The sequence below is a fragment of the Stigmatopora argus genome, chromosome 20 (genome assembly GCF_051989625.1).
Source record: "Stigmatopora argus isolate UIUO_Sarg chromosome 20, RoL_Sarg_1.0, whole genome shotgun sequence".
Lineage (NCBI taxonomy): Eukaryota > Metazoa > Chordata > Actinopteri > Syngnathiformes > Syngnathidae > Stigmatopora > Stigmatopora argus.
This window is the reverse complement of record NC_135406.1, coordinates 3,356,662-3,378,864: the sequence shown is the minus strand read 5'-3', so window position 1 is coordinate 3,378,864 and position 22,203 is coordinate 3,356,662. Positions and strand designations below refer to the sequence as shown.

The window sequence follows — 22,203 nt, the reverse complement described above, 5'->3', positions numbered from 1 at the left end:
GTAGCTGCAATGTCGTATAAATGTAATTCTAGGTCTTACAGTTCAAGATGCTAATGCTATTTTTGCGCTCCCATCATCTTATGTAAGGTTACATATAAATATCGGTAGGCTGATGATGTGACTGTAATGTCGTATGAATCCTAGAATCGTCACTGACTGCTCTTGTTGTCGTCTTCTTGACAGGATGGGGGACGTTTTGGACGTGCACGGCGCCGCCGGACGGGCCCGCGTTGCAGCCGATCGCTTTGGGACACTCGCGTGTCCTCACTGGGTATGTGACGTCTCACACTTGAGCTTCTGCAGTGACCGACAGTGGCATCTGATGCTGTCAGAATGTCAAAAAAGCCATTTTTTGCTAACAATATATTGTTGAAATTTAATCAGTCTTTGTCTTTTTTTTGCTAAATGCATCCTTACTAAGTTTAAAATAGTTTTTTTCCTTAAAAATGTGTCTTTTTGGGGCATAAAACGGCCACCAAAAAGAGCTCTCAGAACAGTCAGGAAAAGTGGCCTCAGAAAAGCAGAAAATCTGCCCAGCAACGAGACGTGTCACGGCTTTGCCATCCAATCAGGGGCCTTAGAAATTGGACTTAGGCACCTCCCATCCATGCAAATTTGGATTAAACCCCGCCCTGGCCCCGCCCACCCGCGACAGCCAATCACAGCACGGCATTTTCTCGGCCACGCCCCGTTTGGCCTTAAAACCAGCGTTTTGGGGGCTTAAACCCCGCCCCCTTCTCCAAAGCCAGCCCCCTCGACTAAAGCCCTGCCCAGCAACAATCTGGCCCGCCCACTCCCAGAGAACCAATCAGGTTGCAGCATGCCCCTTCCACTTCCTTATTCTACACCAATCAGCGAATTTACACCCATTCCCAGAGAACCAATCAGGTTGCAGCAGACACCTTCCACTTCCTTATTCTACACCAATCAGGGAATTTATACTCATTTTTCCACCAATCAGAAGGTCTTTGGCTACTCATTTGCATAACATCACACCCCCTTAAAAAGGTTTATAAAAAATAAAAAAATCTATATAAATAATATAAAAAGTAATATAATAAAGAAATTGTTTTGTCCACTATTTTATTTTTATTTGTTTCAGAGCAAAAGTGTAGACGTAAAGTCCAAAGTGGAAGGTTTTTAAGTTCTTCTTCCAACCAGTAAAAGTCGCACGGGAGCAGAGTGTGGAGACCTAAAGACAAAAAAAGGTAATTAAAAGTGCATTCAAATAAGTGTGCAAACGGCGATAAGACTTACCTTAGCATGTGATGTCACTTGTTGTTGAATTGAGCAGGAGGGCATCATTTGGAGTGCAACTGTGGAAGAGTAACATTGCATTTAAGACAAGTGTCACGAATAAGAGTTCACAAGGAGTCAAAACTGATTGTCCTTTGTATTTTATTGGCAGAATGCAACAATGAAGATAATCAACTCGTTGTCTCACAGGTGCAGCAGTTGGGGCGGGTCAAGGCGGATCTCCAAAATGGCGTTTTCACTTGAATGAGTCTGCACACAAGAAAAAAAAGTGGGTGAGTATATCATTCAGTCTTGTTTACAGTCTTAATGGTGCACATTCACTCACCTTTGCAGTACAATCAAGCCCGAAGAATTCTGCTTCAGTCACCTAGAGCTGCAGCGCCCTCCGGTGGACACGAGGAAACTAGTCAGCAAAAGAAAGTGGAAGGTAAATCAGTTTAGAAGCGTCACGTAAAAAGACGTCAAAGTTGGACAATGTTCACGTCCGCCATTTTGTGTTGCAGTGTGCACCAACCTAGTGGACGTCGTCGTGGACGAAATCCAACTGCAAGAATCAAAGACAGGAGTTAAAATTGGACATGGTAAGTCATCTTAACTTAAACTTTGTTACTCTACTTTCGCCTTCTGGAATAGAATAATAGACAGATTTGCACGTGGATCAATTGTTTGCTCGTTTCACCTGTGCTCACCTGCAGGGTCGGACATCTTGGAAGTGGCCTGCAAAAGAAAAGGAGAAAGAGTCAAAAAGTATGGTTAACAGCCATTTTTGGTACCAAGTGGATCATCTGGCAGAATACTTACCGATTGCAACCTGTGGGAAGAAAGTAGACCATTAAGTATTTTCGAGGTTGATTTGAAGTATTTAAAGTACTTACTTCTTTTTCCTCATGTGAGCTGTTAAAACAACAGAAATGTAAATTAGTTTCAAATAAAAAGTGAACAGACTTGGGAATACTTACTTTGGCTTTCCAGCGTGGAGCGACGCGAAGCTTCCAATAAATGAAAGAGGACGAATTCGCAATTACTTCCTCTTTAAATAGTTTTTCGGAAGTGACGTAATTGCGCACAAAAAAAGTCTAAAAAATAATTTCGACGCGTCCTTCAAACAGAAAAGTGACCGGCCAGGAATCGTACCCGGACCGTCCACACCGTAGTCACTTACTCTATTCATTAGACCAATGAGCTGATATCAATGTTTTGTCTCAGAATGTATATCTCCGATTTTCAGTCACTCGCATTCGGCAGATTGTCAAAAAACAGGTTAAATATGACTTCCAATTGATACTGGCAAAGCGTTGGTGGTCGAATGGTTAAAGACACTGATTGAGAACGAATTGGGCTCGGGTTCGATTCTCACTCTTGCCAATTCTTTACTACTCTGGCATTTATGTTCGTAAATGCAGCTGTGAGTGAGAATCGAACCCGGGTCGCCTGCATCGCAGGCCAAGTCTTATGCCATTCGCCACCTTGGCTGGATTTCCGCCGAAAATTCACACATAGAAAAGTGATAAATAATAGCAGCCAAGTACATTGCAGGGAGCAATGTCCAATATTTGCCACAAGAGAGCAGCAAACACACGTCTGATCAGGCATACTTAGCACAATATGATGCGAGCGAAGTCTAGGAATATACTACAGTGATGCACTGGTAACAAGGAGTCTGTTGGAAAAGCCATTGCAAAGTGCAATGCCTTAAAACAGCCACAGGAGAACATCAAGTTTAACATGTCTTGTCGAGAATAAAATAGCATGTCTTCATACTCGCCTACAGAGTCACAACACAAAATCAAGGAACTAAGAATTTTTGTGGTTTATTACTTTATTGGAGAGGTCTCAAGATGAATATTGCACATAATTTGTATGTTGGGGGGTGACCCTGGGGAACACATTGAAAATAAAGTTCGATCAAATACACAAGCGTTTTGTCTGCTTTTGTCATGAAATAAACACAAAATAATGTTGGTGGTCATAGGATGGCAAGTGGGAGTCAGCCGTCTGCCTGCAGGAACAAGTCCAGTTTGCACCAAGGGAGGAACAAGCATTAAAGCTGCACCTGGCTGCGAATAAATGGATAAAAAACAATGAAATGAGAACGTGTTCGATCGACCGAACAGTTGACGCATTAACAATGACGATGATATGAAGCGGATGATCACATCACATCATTTGGCCATGGTTTTGACACGCTTAACAGTCGCACATTCGTCTCTTGTTTCTATTGACCGAATAGTACGCTTAAAAAGACTACATTTATCTAAAATTATGCGCAGGAGACGAATTGTTTTGATCGGCTGCTGTTTACCACGACTTCCGCATTCGATGATCTTCTTCTTTCAATAAAAGACGCTTTGCAAACAACCTTTGGGACTATAGTGCCCTCGTGTGGACTGGATGTGTAACGTAATTGGCTGCTATTATTTATCACTTTTCTATGTGCGAAATTTCGGCGGAAATCCAGCTAAGGTGGCGGATTGGCATAAGACATTGCCTGCGATGCAGGCGACCCGGGTTCGATTCTCACTCGCAGCTGCATTAACGAACATAAATGCCAGAGTTGTAAAGAGTTGGCAAGAGTGAGAATCGAACCCGAGCCCAATTCATTCTTAATCAGTGTCTTTAACCATTCGACCACCAACGCTTTGCCAGTGAAAATTGGAAGTCATATTTAACCTGTTTTTTGACAATCTGTCGAAGGTGAGTTACTGAAAATCGGAGATATACATTCTGAGATAGAATCTTGACGTCAGCTCATTGGTCTAATGAATAGAGTAAGTGACTACGGTGTGGACGGTCCGGGTACGATTCCTGGCCGGTCACTTTTCTGTTTGAAGGACGCGTCTAAATTATTTTTTAGACTTTTTTGTGCGCAATTACGTCACTTCCGAAAAACTATTTAAAGAGGAAGTAATTGTACAGTCGTCCTCTTTCATTTATTGGAAGCTTCGCGTCGCTCCACGCTGGAAAGCCAAAGTAAGTATTCCCAAGTGTGTTCACTTTTTATTTGAGACTAATTTACATTTCTGTTGTTTTAACAGCTCGCATGTGGAAAAAGTAAGAAAGTACTTTAAATACTTCAAATCAACCTCGAAAATACTTAATGGTCTACTTTCTTCCCACAGGCTGCATCGGTAAGTATTCTGCCAGCTGATCCACTTGGCACCAAAAATGGCTGTTAACCACACTTTTTGACTCTATCTCCTTTTCTTTTGCAGGCCATTTCCAAGATGTCCGACCCTGCAGGTGAGCACAGGTGAAACGAGCAAACAATTGTTCCACGTGCAAATCTCAGTGTCTATTATTCTATTCCAGAAGGCGAAAATAGAGTAACAAAGATTAAGTTAAGATGACTTACCATGTCCAATTTTGACTCCTGTCTTTGATTCTTCCAGTTGGATTTCATCCACGACGACGTCCACTAGGTTGGTGCACACTGCAACACAAAATGGCGGACGTGAACATTGTCCAACTTTGACGTCTTTTTACGTGACGCTTCTAAACTGATTTACCTTCCACTTTCTTTTGCTGACTAGTTTCCTCGTGTCCACCGGAGGTCGCTGCAGCTCAAGGTGACTGAAGCAGAATACTTCGGGCTTGATTATACTGCAAAGGTGAGTGAATGTGCACCATTAAGATGGTAAACACGACTGAATGAAATGCTCACCCACTTTCTTGTGTGCAGACTCATTCAAGTGAAGACGCCATTTTGGAGAACCGCCTTGACCCGCCCCAACTGCTGCACCTGTGAGACAACGAGGTGGTTGATTATCTTCATTGTTGCATTCTGCCAATAAAATACAAAGGACAATCAGTTTTGACTCCTTGTGAACTTATACTCTTGACAATTGTTTTAAATGCAATGTTATTCTTCCACAGTTGCAGTCCAAATGATGCCCTCCTGCTCAATTCAAGAACAAGTGACATCACATCATGCTAAGGTAAGTCTTATCGCCGTTTGCACACTTATTTGAATGCACTTAACTTACTTTTTTTTGTCTTTAGGTCTCCATACTCTGCTCCGGTGTGTGTCCTACTGGTTGGAAAGAAAAACTTCAAGACCTCTTATTTTGGACTTAACATCTGGACTTTTGCTCTGAAACAAATAAAAATAGTTTGTACACAAACAATTTCTTAATTCTATATTTTATTTATTAAAATATTTTTTATTTCACAATTATTTTTAAATGTTATAAATATTTTTAAGGATGAATGGGGTTATGCAAATGACTGGCGAATAAATATTTGATTGGTGGAGAATTGGGTATAAATTTGCTAATTGGTGTAGAATAAGGAAGTGGATGGTGTATACTGCAACCTGATTGGTGCTCAGCGAATGGGTGTAAACTCCTGATTGCAATCTTAATAACTGTTATTCTGTTTAAATCAAATCTACTTTTCAGCATGCTAGCATTTTCGAGCTATGAGAAGAAAGTTCATCTGTTAGGAGGTAACTATTAAACAGGTTCACAAATTAACCAAACAAGTGCAATAATTGTCTCCTTTGTGTCCACAGGCACTCATCTTAAGGCAAGTGGGCAACATGACTTGAATGATCCACTTCGACACAAACTGGCAGACATCCTATTAACATTTGTTTTAAAAAGGCTCAACTCTACTTACCATGTTGCTGACTGTTTTCCCTTTTCTGTTGCAGACCTCCACCAAAATGGCCGACTCATCAGGTTACTTGCTGCCTGTACATACTCCGATCCAGTACGTGGTGCAACACGCACAGATGGCAGTGCAACACAACTGGCGGAAGGACAACTCATTCAATCCGTTGCGAAAGAAACACTTGTGAAAACTCATCCGCCATTCTGTGAATAAACCTAATAATGCTCACCTACTTCCCGTAGAAGCGCCATCAGGAAGATGAGTCCTCCACCTGTGATTCACTTTTTTATGCATGCTAATCAAATTGATTGAAATGACAAGGTTGTGAGATATTAGCATTAATTAAATTGGGTTAAATTAATTCGTTAATGTAATCCAGTGTACAATCATTAATTCCCATGTTTACGTGTCTTAATTTTTAAATCAAAACGGCTGTCCAATTATACCAAAATAAACGCCCAAAACTAATCACTCATCATAGGCAACAAACAAAAAAACATATAAATCCTCGCCGTTGATGGAAATATGCTTTCAAATTAAATGCCTATTCCTTGCACTGTCACTAATTAGAATAATAAAAATATATATCTAGTGTCTATCTTGTTTCAATATTTATCTTGTCTTAAAAACGAAGATATGGGGGAGAAACATAATGCTGTTTGCCAGGAAAAAGGCCTGTCAAAGTTGCCTGGAAGACAGGTTAAGTCACGCAAATGTGAAGAAGCCTGTGAGTAACTATATATGTACACGTTAAGCAATAAGGTTTTCATTAAAGTGGGAAACTTTCGTAAAAAAAGGAGGTGATTGGAAGGAAAGTCATTTCATGTGGCTAAATTATTAGAAAAGCAATAAACCGCTCGAATTATTTGGAAGCGAAATCGGGGAAACAAAGTACAAGCAGGATTTGTTTACGTCTGCTTTTGTCGCTCTATTTATACGTAATATGTCGTTTGCGCAGGCGCGTTATCGTGGGCATTCCCGAAATGACGTCAGAGGGAAATCCAGGTTGACACTGGCACCGGCGACCCGGAAGTGGAACTGGGAGCGGAACAGAACGCGAGAGATGAATTTGTTTGTCGTGCTTTTGTTTTTAAACTGTTTTTGGCGTTTTATCGCATGATCTAAATGGGGGATTTTACAGTAAAAACAACTAAGTGACGTTTGATGGTTACATGAACAGAAGTCCGCAAGAAAGGAGTTTTTTCGAGGTTTTTTGGCTATTTTTTTGCACTCGGTGCAGGCTGCACAACGAAAGTCACGAACAAGGTAAGAAATGCTGCAATTTTCTATTACAAGTGTCTTTTGATGTATATTTCTACTTGTTAAACGTGCACTTTATTCTGTTCAGCTTGATCTTCATATCCCAGATCAGATCAAAACATTTAGCCAACCTCCACAATTTAATGAACCATTTCCCCAATTTATAATTTATTTGATTATCTGCCACAAAGTGAAAAAAAACTATTCTAGATATATATCAAATGATCCTGAAAATCTGCAAATGCAGACTGGTTTATTTTTAAATATTACACAATGACAGATTGGCTTTTTAAAGATTGCTCCTGAGGAAAAGCTTGACAGAAAATAATGCATGGCTCAATGTTGAAATTTGATGAAATAGGCTGGTTTTATTTAACGATAAAATTATTTTGCGGGCGGGGTTTATTTAAATTTATGGGCATGCGCAGTGCGGCCGAAGGTGTGTTTTGACACTTGAAGGGGAGTGTTTTTGTGCGCGGAGCTTGGAAAAAAATGCATTCGGGGTGGACCGGTGGGCGGGTCTGGCTCAGACTCCGCCCACTGACTCCAGCGCCGAAGGTGCAAGGCTTGGAAGGCTTGGAAGGCAAGGGGATTGCCAGGGTTTGAGTCGACGTTTTGCCTCATTTCATGCCGAAGGGGCGTGGCCAATTTAAAAGTGCATGAAAGGAAGCCAAACTGCTCGGATAAGAGTCCAAATGTCTTCCCAACATTCTTGGTAGTCACTTGCCATGCATTTCAAGCCTGAAAATTAGACAATTTTATCTGACAATATGCTTATGAGCTTCCTTAGCCCCGCCCACTGGGAAACATTCTCCTCTTTTCTTGCCCTTTGAAGCTTAAATAAGCGATTGGGATGTGAAATGATGTGCTATGTTGATCGATTTGTGTCCATATTGCCCATATCGACCCACATGTATACTTTTTCCATTTTTTGTTAATATTTTGTGAGATTCTAGTGTTGTGTTCATAGTCAGTTGGCTTGAGTAGACAGATTTCATAGATTGTGACTAAGTGGAGTGGTTACCTCCTTAGACCCTTGGCCCCCAAGACGCCCAATAGTACCTGATATGTTTCCAACATCTTAGATGCATCATACCAATAGTGTATTATGTTCTCTTTTGGTCTGTAGATGATTGTCATGAGTGGGTAGTAGAGCCCCCAAGTTACCTGAAGGTGACCCCCACCCCAAGCAGGGTACCTAATGATATGTCCTAGCTGGTCAAAATATTAGGTACACCCTCGACCCAGTTTATGTGGTCATACTGTATCATAGCAGAATTGCAGACCTCAAGTCGGCCCCCCAGCACCTCTAACTGTATCTAATGAACTGTCCAAAATGGCCAAAATATTAGGTACACCCTCAAGCTATAGTTTATTTGGTCATAGTCTCTCATAGTAGCTAGAAAAATGTCATTGTGTAGCAGAATCCCCCCATTAATCCCCCCACATAATCTATTTTTGGTCAGTAGACTCCCATTCCAGGGAATGTGTGCGAACGACCAAAATATTAGGGACCTCCGAAATGTCTCATTGGCACAAAATGACTTTTTTTCTAAATGTTTTGTGTTTAAAACATGCGATTTCAGTCAAATTGCATTTGTGCTAAAAAAATGTCCTTTTGTTTACATGAGCGGAGGTCCGGAAGATGGAGTTGCTTCCACGTCCATCAACCTGCGCTAACAAAGGTAGGAAATGCTCCATTAAATGTATATTTGTATTGAAAAAATGTTTTTAAGATTTATTTAGCATGCTGGTAATTGAATAGCTTGAAATAGAATCACATTTATTTGACCACCTGTGAAAAACAAGAACTTCTTTTGTAGAGCTAAAAATAATAATCCATGTTGTATCATATAAATGTAATTGTAGGTCTTAAAGTTCAAGACGCTAATGCTATTTTCGCGCTCGCATCATCTTATGTAAAGTTACATGTAAATATTGGTAGGCTAATTATGTGTTCAAGATGCTAATGCTATTTTCGCGCACGCATCATCTTATTTAAGGTTACTTTTCATTATCAGTAGGCTAATTATGTATCTGTAATGTCGTATAAATGTAATTTCAGGTCGTACAGTTCAAGATGCTAATGCTATTTTTGCGCTTGCATCATTTTATGTAAAGTTACATGTAAATATTGGTACTCTAATTATGTGTTTAAGATGCTAATGCTATTTTCGCGCACGCATCATCTTATGTAAGGTTACTTTTCATTATCAGTAGGCTAATTATGTATCTGTAATGTCGTATAAATGTAATTCCATGTCTTACAGTTCAAGATGCTAATGCTATTTTTGCGCTCGCATCATCTTATGTAAAGTTACATGTAAATATTGGTAGGCTAATTATGTGTTCAAGATGCTAATGCTATTTTCGCGCACGCATCATCTTATTTAAGGTTACTTTTCATTATCAGTAGGCTAATTATGTATCTGTAATGTCGTATAAATGTAATTTCAGGTCGTACAGTTCAAGATGCTAATGCTATTTTTGCGCTTGCATCATTTTATGTAAAGTCACATGTAAATATTGGTAGGCTAATTATGTGTTCAAGATGCTAATGCTATTTTCGCGCTCGCAACATCTTATGTAAGGTTACTTTTCATTATCAGTAGGCTAATTATGTATCTGCAATGTCGTATAAATGTAATTCCAGGTCTTACAGTTCAAGATGCTAATGCTATTTTCGCGCTTGCATCATTTTATGTAAGGTTACATATAAATATCGGTAGGCTGATGATGTGACTGTAATGTCATATGAGTGCTAGAATCGTCACTGACTGCTCTCGTTGTCGTCTTCTTGACAGGATGGGGGTCATTTTGGACGTGCACGGCGCCGCCGGACGGGCCCGCGTTGCAGCCGATCGCTTTGGGACACTCGCGTGTCCTCACTGGGTATGTGACGTCTCACACTTGAGCTTCTGCAGTGACCGACAGTGGCATCTGATGCTGTCAGAATGTCAAAAAAGCCATTTTTTGCTAACAATATATTGTTGAAATTTAATCAGTCTTTGTCTTTTTTTTTGCTAAATGCATCCTTACTAAGTTTAAAATAGGTTTTTTCCTTAAAAATGTGTCTTTTGGGAGCATAAAACGGCCACCAAAAAGCGCTTTCAGAACGGTCAGGAAAAGTGGCCTCAGAAAAGCAGAAAATCTGCCCGGCAACGAGACGTGTCACGGCTTTGCCATCCAATCAGAGGCCTTAGAAATTGGACATAGGCACCTCCCATCCATGCAAATTTGGACTTAGCCCCGCCCTGGCCCCGCCCACCCGCAACAGCCAATCACAGCACGGCATTTTCTCGGCCACGCCCCCTTTGGCCTTAAAAACAGCTTTTTGGGGACTTAAACCCCACCCCCTTCTACAAAGCCAGCCCCCTCAACTTAAGCCCTGCCCAGCAACGATATGGCCCACCCACTCCCAGAGAACCAATCAGGTGGCAGCATACACCATCTACTTCCTTATTCTACACCAATCAGCGAATTTACACCCATACACAGAGAACCAATCAGGTGGCAGCATACATCATCTACTTCCTTATTCTACACCAATCAGCAAATTTACACCCATTTTTCCACCAATCAAATTGCTCTTGGCTAGTCATTTGCATAGCCCCACCTATTCTTAGAAAGTGTTATAAAAATTTTAAATAATTATAAAACAAATATTATCATAAATAAAATAATATAAAACAAAGAAAGTTTTTGTGTCCATATTTATTTTTATTTGTTTCAGAGCAAAAGTCCAGATGTGAAGTCCAAAGTGAGAGGTCTTTAAGTTCTTCTTCCAACCAGTAGGAGTCGCACCGGAGCAGAGTGTGGAGACTTAAAGACAAAAAAAGTAAGTTAAAAGTGCATTCAAATAAGTGTGCAAACGGCGTTAAGACTTACCTTAGCATGATGCGACATGTCACTTTAAGAATTGAGCAGGAGGGCATCATTTGGACTGCAACTGTGAAAGAATAACATTGAATTTAAAACAATTGTCACGAGTATAAGTTTACAAGGAGTCAAAACTGATTGTCCTTTGTATTTTATTGGCAGAATGCAACAATGAAGATAATCAACTCGTTGTCTCACAGGTGCAGCAGTTGGGGCGGGTCAAGGTGGGTCTCCAAAATGGCGTCTTCACTGGAATGAGTCTGCACAGAAGAAAGTGGGTGAGCATTTCATTCAGTCTTGTTTACCGTCTTAATGGTGCACATTCACTCACCTTTGCAGTGCAATCAAGCCAGGAGAATTCTGCTTCAGTCACCTTGAGCTGCAGCACCCTCCGGTGGACACGAGGAAACTAGTCAGTAAAAGAAAGGTAAAAATCATAGTTCAGAAGCGTCGCACAAAAAGACGTCAAAGTTGGACAATGTTTACGTCCGCCATTTTGTGTTGCAGTGTGCACCAACCTAGTGGACGTCGTCGTGGATGAAATCCAACTGCAAGAATCAAAGACAGGAGTCAAAATTGGACATGGTAAGTCATAACTTAAACTTTGTTACTCTACTTTCGCCTTCTGGAATAGATACATAGACAGTTAGATTTGCACGTGGATCAATTGTTTGCTCGTTTCACCTGTACTCACCTGCAGGGTCGGACATCTTGGAAGTGGCCTGCAAAAGAAAAGGAGAAAGAGTCAAAAAGTATGGTTAACAGCCATTTTTGGTGCCAAGTGGATCAGCTGGCAGAATGCTTACCGATTGCAACCTGTGGGAAGAAAGTAGACCATTAAGTATTTTCGAGGTTGATTTGAAGTATTTAAAGTACTTACTTACTTCTTTTTCCACATGTGAGCTGTTAAAACAACAGAAATGTAAATTAGTCTCAAATAAAAAGTGAACAGACTTGAGAATACTTACTTTGGCTTTCCAGCGTGGAGCGACGCAAAGCTTCCATTCAATGAAAGAGGACGACTGCGCAATTACTTCCTCTTTAAATAGTTTTTCGGAAGTGACGTAATTGCGCACAAAAAAAGTTAAAAATTAATTTAGACGCGTCCTTCAAACAGAAAAGTGACTGGCCAGGGATCGTACCCGGACCTTCCACACCGTAGTCGCTTACTCTATTCATTAGACCAATGAGCTGATGTCAACGTTTTGTCTCAGAATGTATATCTCCGATTTTCAGTCACTCGTATTCGGCAGATTGTCAAAAAACAGGTTAAATATGACTTCCAATTTTTTACGGGCAAAGCGTTGGTGGTCGAATGGTTAAAGACACTGATTGAGAACGAATTGGGCTCGGGTTCGATTCTCACTCTTACCAATTCTTTGCTACTCTGGCATTTATGTTCGTAAATGCAGCTGTGAGTGAGAATCGAACCCGGGTCGCCTGCATCGCAGGCAATGTCTTATGCCAATCGCCACCTTGGCTGGATTTCCGCCGAAAATTCACACATAGAAAAGTGATAAATAACAGCAGACAAGTACATTGCAGGGAGCAATGTCCAATATTTGCCACAAGAGAGCAGCAAACACACGTCTGATCAGGCATACTTAGCACAATATGATGCGAGCGAAGTCTAGGAATATACTACAGTGATGCACTGGTAACAAGGAGTCTGTTGGAAAAGCCATTGCAAAGTGCAATGCCTTAAACAGCCACAGGAGAACATCAAGTTTAACATGTCTTGTCGAGAATAAAATAGCATGTCTTCATACTCGCCTACAGAGTCACAACACAAAATCAAGGAACTAAGAATTTTTGTGGTTTATTACTTTATTGGAGAGGTCTCAAGATGAATATTGCACATAATTTGTATGAGGAAGTTGGGGGTGACGCTGGGGAACACATTGAAAATAAAGTTCGATCAAATACACAAGTGTCTTGTCTGCTTTCGTCATGAAATAAACACAAAATAATGTTGGTGGTCATAGGATGGCAAGTGGGAGTCAGCCGTCTGCCTGCAGGAACAAGTCCAGTATGCACCAAGGGAGGAACGAGCATTAAAGCTGCACCTGGCTGCGAATAAATGGATAAAAAACAATGAAATGAGAACGTGTTCGATCGACCGAACAGTTGACGCATTAACAATGACGATAATATGAAGCGGATGAGTCCATTCACATCATTTGTCCATGATTTTGACACGCTTAACAGTCGCACATTCGTCTCTTGTTTCTATTGACCGAATAGTACGCTTAAAAAGACTACATTTATCTAAAATTATACGCAGGAGACGAGTTGTTTTGATCGGCTGCTGTTTACCACGACTTCCGCATTCGAGGATCTTCTTCTTTCAATAAAAGACGCTTTGCAAACAACCTTTGGGACTATAGTGCCCTCGTGTGGACTGGATGTGTAACGTAATTGACTGCTATTATTTATCACTTTTCTATGTGCGAAATTTTGGCGGAAATCCAGCTAAGGTGGCGATTGGCATAAGACATTGCCTGCGATGCAGGCGACCCGGGTTCGATTCTCACTCGCAGCTGCATTCACGAATATAAATGCCAGAGTGGTAAAGAGTTGGTAAGAGTGAGAATCGAACCCGAGCCCAAATCGTTCTCAATCAGTGTCTTTAACCATTCGACCACCAACGCTTTGCCGGTAAAAAATTGGAAGTCATATTTAACCTGTTTTTTGACAATCTGCCGAATGCGAGTGACTGAAAATCGGAGATATACATTCTGAGATTCTTTCTCAACATCAGCTCATTGGTCTAATGAATAGAGTAAGTGACTACGGTGTGGAGGGTCCGGGTACGATCCCTGCCCGGTCACGTTTCTGTTTGAAGGACGCGTCTAAATTATTTTTTTAACTTTTTTTTTGTGCGCAATTACGTCACTTCCGAAAAACTATTTAAAGAGGAAGTAATTGCGAATTCGTCCTCTTTCATTTATTAGAAGCTTCGCGTCGCTCCACGCTGGAAAGCCAAAGTAAGTATTCCCAAGTCTGTTCACTTTTTATTTGAGACTAATTTACATTTCTGTTGTTTTAACAGCTCACATGTGGAAAAAGAAGTAAGAAAGTACTTTAAATACTTCAAATCAACCTCGAAAAAACTTAATGGTCTACTTTCTTCCCACAGGTTGCAATCGGTAAGCATTCTGCCAGATGATCCACTTGGCATCAAAAATGGCTGTTAACCATATTTTTTGACTCTTTCTCCTTTTCTTTTGCAGACCATTTCCAAGATGTCCGACCCTGCAGGTGAGCACAGGTGAAACGAGCAAACAATTGATCCACGTGCAAATCTAACTGTCTATTATTCTATTCCAGAAGGCGAAAGTAGAGTAACAAAGATTAAGTTAAGATGACTTACCATGTCCAATTTTGACTCCTGTCTTTGATTCTTCCAGTGGATTTCATCCACGACGACGTCCACTAGGTTGGGGCACACTGCAACACAAAATGGCGGCCGTGAACATTGTCCAACTTTGACGTCTTTTTACGTGACGCTTCTAAACTGATTTACCTTCCACTTTCTTTTGCTGACTAGTTTCCTCGTGTCCACCAGAGGGCGCTGCAGCTCAAGGTGACTGAAGCAGAATTCTTCGGGCTTGATTATACTGCATAGTTGAGTGAATGTGCACCATTAAGACGTTAAACACGACTGAATGAAATGCTCACCCACTTTCTTGTGTGCAGACTCATTCAAGTGAAAACGCCATTTTGGAGAACCGCCTTGACCCGCCCCAACTGCTGCACCTGTGAGACAACGAGTTGATTATCTTCATTGTTGCATTCTGCCAATAAAATACAAAGGACAATCAGTTTTTACTCCTTGTGAGCTTATACTCTTGACAATTGTTTTAAATGCAATGTTCTTCTTTCACAGTTGCAGTCCAAATGATGCTCTCCTGCTCCATTCAACAACAAGTGACACATCGCATCATGCTAAGGTAAGTCTTATCACCATTTGCACACTTATTTGAATGCACGCACCTAACTTACTTTTTTTTGTCTTTAGGTCTCCATACTCTGCTCCGGTGCGTGTCCTACTGGTTGGAAGAAAAACTTCAAGACCTCTTATTTTGGACTTAACATCTGGACTTTTGCTCTGAAACAAATAAATATAAAGTTGTACACAAACAATTTCTTAATTCTATATTTTATTTATTAAAATATTTTTTATTTTACAATTTTTAAATGTTATACATTTTAAGGATGGGTGGGGCTATGCAAAAGACTGGCCAATAAATATTTGATTGGTGGAGAATTGGGTATAAATTTGCTGATTGGTGTAGAATAAGGAAGTGGATGGTGTATACTGCAACCTGATTAGTGCTTTGCGAATGGGTGTAAACTCCTGATTGCAATCTTAATAACTGTTATTCTGTTTAAATCAAATCTACTTTTCAGCATGCTAGCATTTTCGAGCTATGAGAAGAAGAAAGTTCATCTGTTAGGAGGTAACTATTAAACATGTTCACAAATTAACCAAACAAGTGCAATAATTGTCTCCTTTGTGTCCACAGGCACTCATCTTAAGGTAAGTGGGCAACATGACTTAAAAGATCCACTTCGACACGAAATGGCAGACATCCTATTTACATTTAATTTAAAAAGGCTCAACTCTACTTGCCATGTTGCTGACTGTTTTCCCTTTTCTGTTGCAGATCTCCACCAAAATGGCCGACTCATCAGGTTTCTTGCTGGCTGTACGTACTCCTATCCAGCAGATGGCAGTGTAACACAACTGGAGGAAGGACAATCTAATCCGTTGTCAAAGAAACACTTGTAAAAAGTCGGTATCCGCCATTCTGAGAATAAAATATAATAATAATGCTCACCTACTTCCCGTAGAAACGTCATCAGGAAGTACAGAAGTTTTCAGCCGAGTCCTCCACCTGTGATACACGTTTTTTATGCATGCTAATATAATTGAGTGAAATGTCAGTGTCGTGAGGAATTAGTATTAACTAAATTGGGTTAAATCAATTCGTGTGTAATGTAATCCAGTATACAATCATGAAAGCCCATTTTACGCTTCTTAATTTCATAAATTTAAACGGCTGTCCAATAATACCAAAATTAACGCTCAATACCAATCAGATGCCATTTATTTACTCCTCATACGGCAACAAACAAAAACCTTACTGATGTTATGCATTTAAATCCTCGCCGTTGACGAGGAAATGCGTTCGTTTCCTGCCTATTTCTTGCACGATCACTGATATGAATAATAATTAAATATCTAATGTCCAAAATCTTGTTTCAATATTTATATTGTCTTAAAAACGAAGATGAAGGGAGAATGGTAATGCTGTTGCCCAGAAAGCAGATTAACTCGCGCAAATGTATAAGGCTGTTAATATAACTATATATGTTAAGCAATAAGGTTTTCATTAAAGTGGGAATCTTTCGTAAAAGAAGAGTGATTGGAAGGAAAGTCATTTTACGTGGCTCAATTTATTGAAAAGCAATAAACCGTTCGAATTATTTGGAAGCGAAATCGGGGAAACAAAGTACTAGCAGGATTTGTTTACGTCTGCTTTTGTCGCTTTATTTATACGTAATATGTCGTTTGCGCAGGCGCGTTATCGTGGGCGTTCCCGAAATGACGTCAGAGGGAAATCCAGGTTGACACTGGCACCGGCGACCCGGAAGTGGAACTGGGAGCGGAACAGAAAGGGAGAGATGAATTTGTTTGTCGTGCTTTCTTTTGTTTTTAAACTGTTTTTGGCGTTTTATCGCATGATCTAAATGGGGGATTTTACAGTAAAAACAACTAAGTGACGTTTGATGGTTACATGAACAGAAGTCCGCAAGAAAGGAGTTTTTTCGAGGTTTTTTGGCTGATTTTTGTGCAGGCTGCACAAAGAAGGTCACGAACAAGGTAAGAAATGCTGCAATTTTCTACTACAAGCGTCTTTTGATGTATATTTATACTTGTTAAACGTGCACTTTATTCTGTTCAGCTTGATCTTCATATCCCAGATCAGATCTTGACAGAAAAGAAAGCATGGCTCAATGTTGACATTTGATGAAATAGGGTGGTTTTATTTAACGATAAAATTATTTTGCGGGCGGGGTTTATTTAAATTTATTGGGCATGCGCAGTGCGGCCGAGGGTGTGTTTTGACACTTGAAGGGGAGTGTTTTTGTGCGCGGAGCTTGGAAAAAAATGCATTCGGGGTGGGCCGGTGGGCGTGTCTGGCGCAGACTCCGCCCACTGACTCCAGCGCCGAAGGTGGAAGGCTTGGAAGGCTTGGAAGGCAAGGGGATTGCCAGGGTTTGAGTCGACGTTTTGCCTCATTTCATGCCGAAGGGGCGTGGCCAACTTAAAAGTGCATGAAATGAAGCCAAATTGCTCGGATAAGAGTCCAAATGTCTTCCCAACACTCTTGGTAGTCACTTGCCATGCATTTCAAGCCTGAAAATTGGACAATTTAATCTGACAATATGCTAATGACCTCCCTTAGCTCCGCCCACTGGGTAACATTCTCCTCTTTTCTTGCACTTTGAAGCTTAAATAAGTGATTGGGATGTGAAATGATGTACAATGTTGATCGATTTGTGTCTATATTGTCCATATCGACCTCCTTGTATACTTTTTCCATTTTTTGTTAATATTTGGTGAGATTCTAGTGTTGTGTTCATAGTCAGTTGGATTGAGTAGACAGATTTCATAGGCACTCCATTGATTGTGACTAAGTGAAGTGGTTACCTCCTTAGACCCTTGGCCCCCAAGACGCCCAATAGAACCTGATATGTTTCCAACACCTTTGATGCATCATACCAATAGTGTATTATGTTCTCTTTTGGTCTGTAGATGATTTTCAGGAGTGGGTAGTAGAGCCCCCAAGTTACCTGAAGGTGACCACCACCCCAAGCAGGGTACCTAATGATATGTCCTAGCTGGTCAAAATATTAGGTACACCCTCGACCCAGTTTATGTGGTCATACTGTATCATAGCAGAATTGCAGACCTCAAGTCGGCCCCCCAGCACCTCTAACTGTATCTAATGAAGTGTCCAAAATGGCCAAAATATTAGGTACACCCTCAAGCTATAGTTTATTTGGTCATAGTCTCTCATAGTAGCTAGAAAAATGTCATTGTGTAGCAGAATCCCCCCATTAACATATACATAATCTATTTTTGGTCAGTAGACTCCCATTCCAAGGAATGTGTGCGAACGACCAAAATATTAGGGACCTCCGAAATGTCTCATTGGCACAAAATTACTTTTTTTCTAAATGTTTTGTGTTTAAAACATGCGATTTCAGTCAAATTGCATTTGTGCTAAAAAAAATCTCCTTTTGTTTACATGAGCGGAGGTCCGGAAGATGGAGTTGCTTCCACGTCCATCAACCTGCGCAACACAAGTGCTAACAAAGGTAGGAAATGCTCCATTAAATGTATATTTGTATTGAAAAAATGTTTTTAAGATTTATTTAGCATGCTGGTAATTGAATAGCTTGAAATAGAATCACATTTATTTGACCACCTGTGAAAAACAAAAACTTATTTTGTAGAGCTAAAAATAATAATCCATGTTGTATCATATAAATGTAATTGTAGGTCTTAAAGTTCAAGATGCTAATGCTATTTTCGCGCTCGCATCATCTTATGTAAAGTTACATATAAATATTGGCAAGCTAGTTATGTGTTCAAGATACTAATGTTATTTTTGCGCTCGTATCATCTTATGTAAGGTTACTTTTCATTATCAGTAGGCTAATTATGTATCTGTAATGTCGTATAAATGTAATTCTAGGTCTTACAGTTCAAGATGCTAATGCTATTTTTGCGCTTGCATCATCTTATGTAAGGTTATTTATCATTATCAGTAGGCTAATTATGTAGCTGTAATGTCATATAAATGCTAGAATCGTCACTGACCGCTCTCGTTAAATGCGTTACAGTTCAAGATGCTAATGCTATTTTTGCGCTCGCATCATCTTATGTAAAGTTACATGTAAATATTGGTAGGCTAATTATGTGTTCAAGATGCTAATGCTATTTTCGCGCACGCATCATCTTATTTAAGGTTACTTTTCATTATCAGTAGGCTAATTATGTATCTGTAATGTCGTATAAATGTAATTTCAGGTCGTACAGTTCAAGATGCTAATGCTATTTTTGCGCTTGCATCATTTTATGTAAAGTTACATGTAAATATTGGTAGGCTAATTATGTGTTCAAGATGCTAAATCTATTTTCGCGCTCGCATCATCTTATGTAAGGTTACTTTTCATTATCAGTAGGCTAATTATGTATCTGTAATGTCGTATAAATGTAATTCTAGGTCTTACAGTTCAAGATGCTAATGCTATTTTTGCGCTTGCATCATCTTATGTAAGGTTACATATAAATATCGATAGGCTGATGATGTGACTGTAATGTTGAATGAATGCTAGAATCGTCACTGACTGCTCTTGTTGTCGTCTTCTTGACAGGATGGATGACGTTTTGGACGTGCACGGCGCCGCCAGACGGGCCCGGGCTGCAGCCGATCGCTTTGGGACACTCGCGTGTCCTCACTGGGTATGTGACGTCTCACACTTGAGCTTCTGCAGTGACCGACAGTGGCATCTGATGCTGTCAGAATGTCAAAAAAGGCATTTTTTGCTAACAATATATTGTTGAAACTTAATCAGTCTTTGTCTTTTTTTGCTCCTTACTAAGTTTAAAATAGTTTTTTCCTTCGAAATGTGTCTTTTTGGGGCATAAAACGGCCACCAAAAAGAGCTCTCAGAACGGTCAGGAAAAGTGGCCTCAGAAAAGCAGAAAATCTGCCCGGCAACGAGACGTGTCACGGCTTTGCCATCCAATCAGGGGCCTTAAAAATTGGACTTAGGGACCTCCCATCCATGCAAATTTGGATTTAGCCCCGCCCTGGCCCCGCCCACCCGCGACAGCCAATGACAGCACGGCATTTTCTCGGCCACGCCCCTTTTGGCCTTAAAAACAGCGTTTTGGGGGCTTAAACCCCGCCCCTTTCTCCAAAGCCAGCCCCCTCGACTAAAGCCCTGCCCAGCAACGATGTGGCCCGCCCACTCCCAGAGTACCAATGAGGTTGCAGCATGATCCTTCCACTTCCTTATTCTACACCAATCAGCGATTTTACACCCATTCCCAGAGAACCAATCAGGTTGCAGCATACAGCTTTTACTTCCTTATTTTACACCAATCAGCGAATCCATACCCATTTTTCCACCAATCAAATTGTACTTGGCTACTAATTTGCATGGCCCCGCCCTTCCTGAAAGGTTATAAAATTTAAAAAAATAAATTTATATTCAAAAATATTTTTAAAAAAGTAAAATAATAATAGAATAAAGAAATTGTTTTGTTTAGTGTTCAACTTTGTTTTTATTTGTTTCAGAGCAAAAGTTCAGATGTTAAGTCCAAAGTAAGAGCTCTTGAAGTTGTTCTTCCAACCAGTAGGAGTTGCACCGGAGCAGAGTGTGGCGACCTAAAGACAAAAAAGGTAAGTTACGTGCATTCAAATAAGTGTGCAAACGGCGATAAGACTTACCTTAGCATGTTGTGATGTGTACACTTGTTCTTGAATTGAGCAGGTGGGCTGCATTTGGACTGCAACTGTGGAAGAATAACATTGCATTTAAAACAATTGTCACGAGAATAAGTTCACAAGGAGTCAAAACCGATTGTCCTTTGTATTTTATTGGCAGAATGCAACAATGAAGATAATCAACTCGTTGTCTCACAGGTGCAGCAGTTGGGGCGGGTCAAGGCGGGTCTCCAAAATGGCATCTTTACTTGAATGAGTCTGCACACAAGAAAGTGGGTGAGCATTTCATTCAGTCGTGTTTAACGTTTTAATGGTGCACATTCACTCACCTTTGCAGTGCAATCAAGCCAGGAGAATTCTGCTTGTCACCTTGAGCTGCAGCGCCCTCCGGTGGACACGAGGAAACTAGTCAGCAAAAGAAAGTGGAAGGTAAATCGGTTTAGAAGCTCCACGTAAAAAGACGTCAAAGTTGGACAATGTTCACGTCCGCCATTTTGTGTTGCACTGTGCACCAACCTAGTGGACGTCGTCGTGGATGAAATCCGACTGCAAGAACCAAAGACAAAAGTCAAAATTGGACATGGTAAGTCATCTTAACTTAATCTTTGTTACTCTACTTTCGGCTTCTGGAATAGAATAATAGACAGTTAGATTTGCACGTGGATCAATTGTTTGCTCGTTTCACCTGTGCTCACCTGCAGGGTCGGACATCTTCGAAGTGGCCTGCAAAAGAAAAGGAGAGAGTCAAAAAGTGTGGTTAACAGCCATTTTTGGTGCCAAGTGGATCAGCTGGCAGAATACTTACCGATGCAGCCTGTGGGAAGAAAGTAGACCATTAAGTATTTTCGAGGTTGATTTGAAGTATTTAAAGTACTTACTTACTTCTTTCTCCACATGTGAGCTGTTAAAACAACAGAAATGTAAATTAGTCTCAAATAAAAAGTGAACAGACTTGGGAATACTTACTTTGGCTTTCCAGCGTGGAGCGACGCAAAGCTTCCATTCAATGATAGAGGACGACTGCGCAATTACTTCCTCTTTAAATAGTTTTTCGGAAGTGACGTAATCGCGCACAAAAAAAGTTTAAAAAATAATTTAGTCGCGTCCTTCAAACAGAAAAGTGATCGGCCGGGGATCGTACCCGGACCCTCCACACCGTAGTCACTTACTCTATTCATTAGGCCAATGAGCTGATGTCAATGTTTTATCTCAGAATGTATATCTCGGATTTTCCGTCACTCGCATTCGGCAGATTGTCAAAAAACAGGTTAAATATGACTTCCAATTTTTTACTGGCAAAGCGTTGGTGGTCGAATGGTTAGAGACACTGATTGAGAGTGAATTGGGCTCGGGTTCGATTCTCACTCTTGCCAACTCTTTACCACTCTGGCATTTATGTTTGTAAATGCAGCTGTGAGTGAGAATCGAACCCGGGTCGCCTGCATCGCAGGCAATGTCTTATGCCAATCGCCACCTTGGCTGGATTTCCGCCGAAATTTCACACATAGAAAACCGATAAATAATAGCAGCCAAGTACATTGCAGGGAGCAATGTCCAATATTTGCCACAAGAGAGCAGCAAACACACGTCTGATCAGGCATACTTAGCACAATATGATGCGAGCGAAGTCTATGAATATACTACAGTGATGCACTGGTAACAG

General features: G+C 40.6%; 3 protein-coding genes and 4 long non-coding RNA genes across 23 annotated transcripts in view; 3 read left to right on the top strand and 4 right to left on the bottom strand.

The window, feature by feature from the left end:
- LOC144065829 (uncharacterized) overlaps positions 1 to 22,203 on the top strand; it is an 85,384-nt gene that overhangs the window by 53,952 nt on the left and 9,229 nt on the right. For 2 of the 15 annotated variants that reach the window (XR_013297325.1, XR_013297307.1), the window contains 6 exons: positions 184 to 271; positions 1,103 to 1,208; positions 1,447 to 1,529; positions 1,591 to 1,684; positions 1,761 to 1,838; positions 1,953 to 2,202. This is a non-coding gene — a long non-coding RNA (uncharacterized LOC144065829). The other 13 variants (XR_013297326.1, XR_013297308.1, XR_013297309.1 and 10 more) reach the window with 13 other exon arrangements.
- On the bottom strand, positions 1,067 to 2,253 carry LOC144065835 (uncharacterized). Its single transcript, XR_013297339.1, has 8 exons — positions 2,217 to 2,253; positions 2,059 to 2,151; positions 1,947 to 1,974; positions 1,772 to 1,801; positions 1,583 to 1,660; positions 1,445 to 1,506; positions 1,258 to 1,316; positions 1,067 to 1,192 (listed from the first exon to the last, which is right to left on the bottom strand). It is a non-coding gene; the product is annotated as an uncharacterized LOC144065835 (long non-coding RNA).
- LOC144065830 (uncharacterized) lies at positions 4,188 to 6,417 on the top strand. Of its 2 annotated transcripts, none has more exons than XR_013297330.1 (9): positions 4,188 to 4,227; positions 4,293 to 4,385; positions 4,470 to 4,497; positions 4,647 to 4,676; positions 4,788 to 4,865; positions 4,937 to 5,011; positions 5,131 to 5,192; positions 5,257 to 5,781; positions 5,909 to 6,417. It is a non-coding gene; the product is annotated as an uncharacterized LOC144065830 (long non-coding RNA). The 2 variants fall into 2 exon arrangements; XR_013297329.1 differs by having other exon boundaries at positions 4,567 to 4,676.
- On the bottom strand, positions 4,318 to 5,008 carry LOC144065833 (uncharacterized). Its single transcript, XR_013297335.1, has 4 exons — positions 4,923 to 5,008; positions 4,764 to 4,857; positions 4,610 to 4,687; positions 4,318 to 4,491 (listed from the first exon to the last, which is right to left on the bottom strand). It is a non-coding gene; the product is annotated as an uncharacterized LOC144065833 (long non-coding RNA).
- On the bottom strand, positions 10,828 to 12,453 carry LOC144066091 (uncharacterized). Its single transcript, XM_077589440.1, has 9 exons — positions 12,380 to 12,453; positions 11,976 to 12,029; positions 11,814 to 11,910; positions 11,702 to 11,729; positions 11,526 to 11,555; positions 11,381 to 11,416; positions 11,206 to 11,267; positions 11,017 to 11,077; positions 10,828 to 10,950 (listed from the first exon to the last, which is right to left on the bottom strand). Exons 1-7 carry the CDS (start codon positions 12,451 to 12,453, stop codon positions 11,254 to 11,256), a joined length of 333 nt encoding a protein of 110 aa, XP_077445566.1. The 3' UTR covers positions 10,828 to 10,950; positions 11,017 to 11,077; positions 11,206 to 11,253.
- LOC144066090 (uncharacterized) lies at positions 14,065 to 16,038 on the top strand. The gene is made up of 12 exons (XM_077589438.1): positions 14,065 to 14,078; positions 14,147 to 14,156; positions 14,241 to 14,268; positions 14,418 to 14,437; positions 14,607 to 14,635; positions 14,707 to 14,784; positions 14,900 to 14,960; positions 15,029 to 15,138; positions 15,421 to 15,470; positions 15,537 to 15,550; positions 15,678 to 15,805; positions 15,865 to 16,038. Exons 1-11 carry the CDS (start codon positions 14,065 to 14,067, stop codon positions 15,750 to 15,752), a joined length of 489 nt encoding a protein of 162 aa, XP_077445564.1. The 3' UTR covers positions 15,753 to 15,805; positions 15,865 to 16,038.
- LOC144065828 (uncharacterized) lies at positions 20,353 to 21,666 on the bottom strand. 2 transcript variants are annotated; one of them, XR_013297303.1, is made up of 8 exons: positions 21,507 to 21,666; positions 21,346 to 21,441; positions 21,226 to 21,263; positions 21,057 to 21,086; positions 20,870 to 20,945; positions 20,737 to 20,798; positions 20,544 to 20,608; positions 20,353 to 20,480 (listed from the first exon to the last, which is right to left on the bottom strand). XR_013297303.1 is itself a non-coding variant. In XM_077588971.1 (8 exons), exons 3-8 carry the CDS (start codon positions 21,249 to 21,251, stop codon positions 20,400 to 20,402), a joined length of 330 nt encoding a protein of 109 aa, XP_077445097.1. In that variant the 5' UTR covers positions 21,252 to 21,263; positions 21,346 to 21,441; positions 21,507 to 21,660; the 3' UTR covers positions 20,353 to 20,399. The 2 variants fall into 2 exon arrangements, 1 of the variants encoding a protein (XP_077445097.1); XM_077588971.1 differs by having other exon boundaries at positions 21,236 to 21,263; positions 21,507 to 21,660.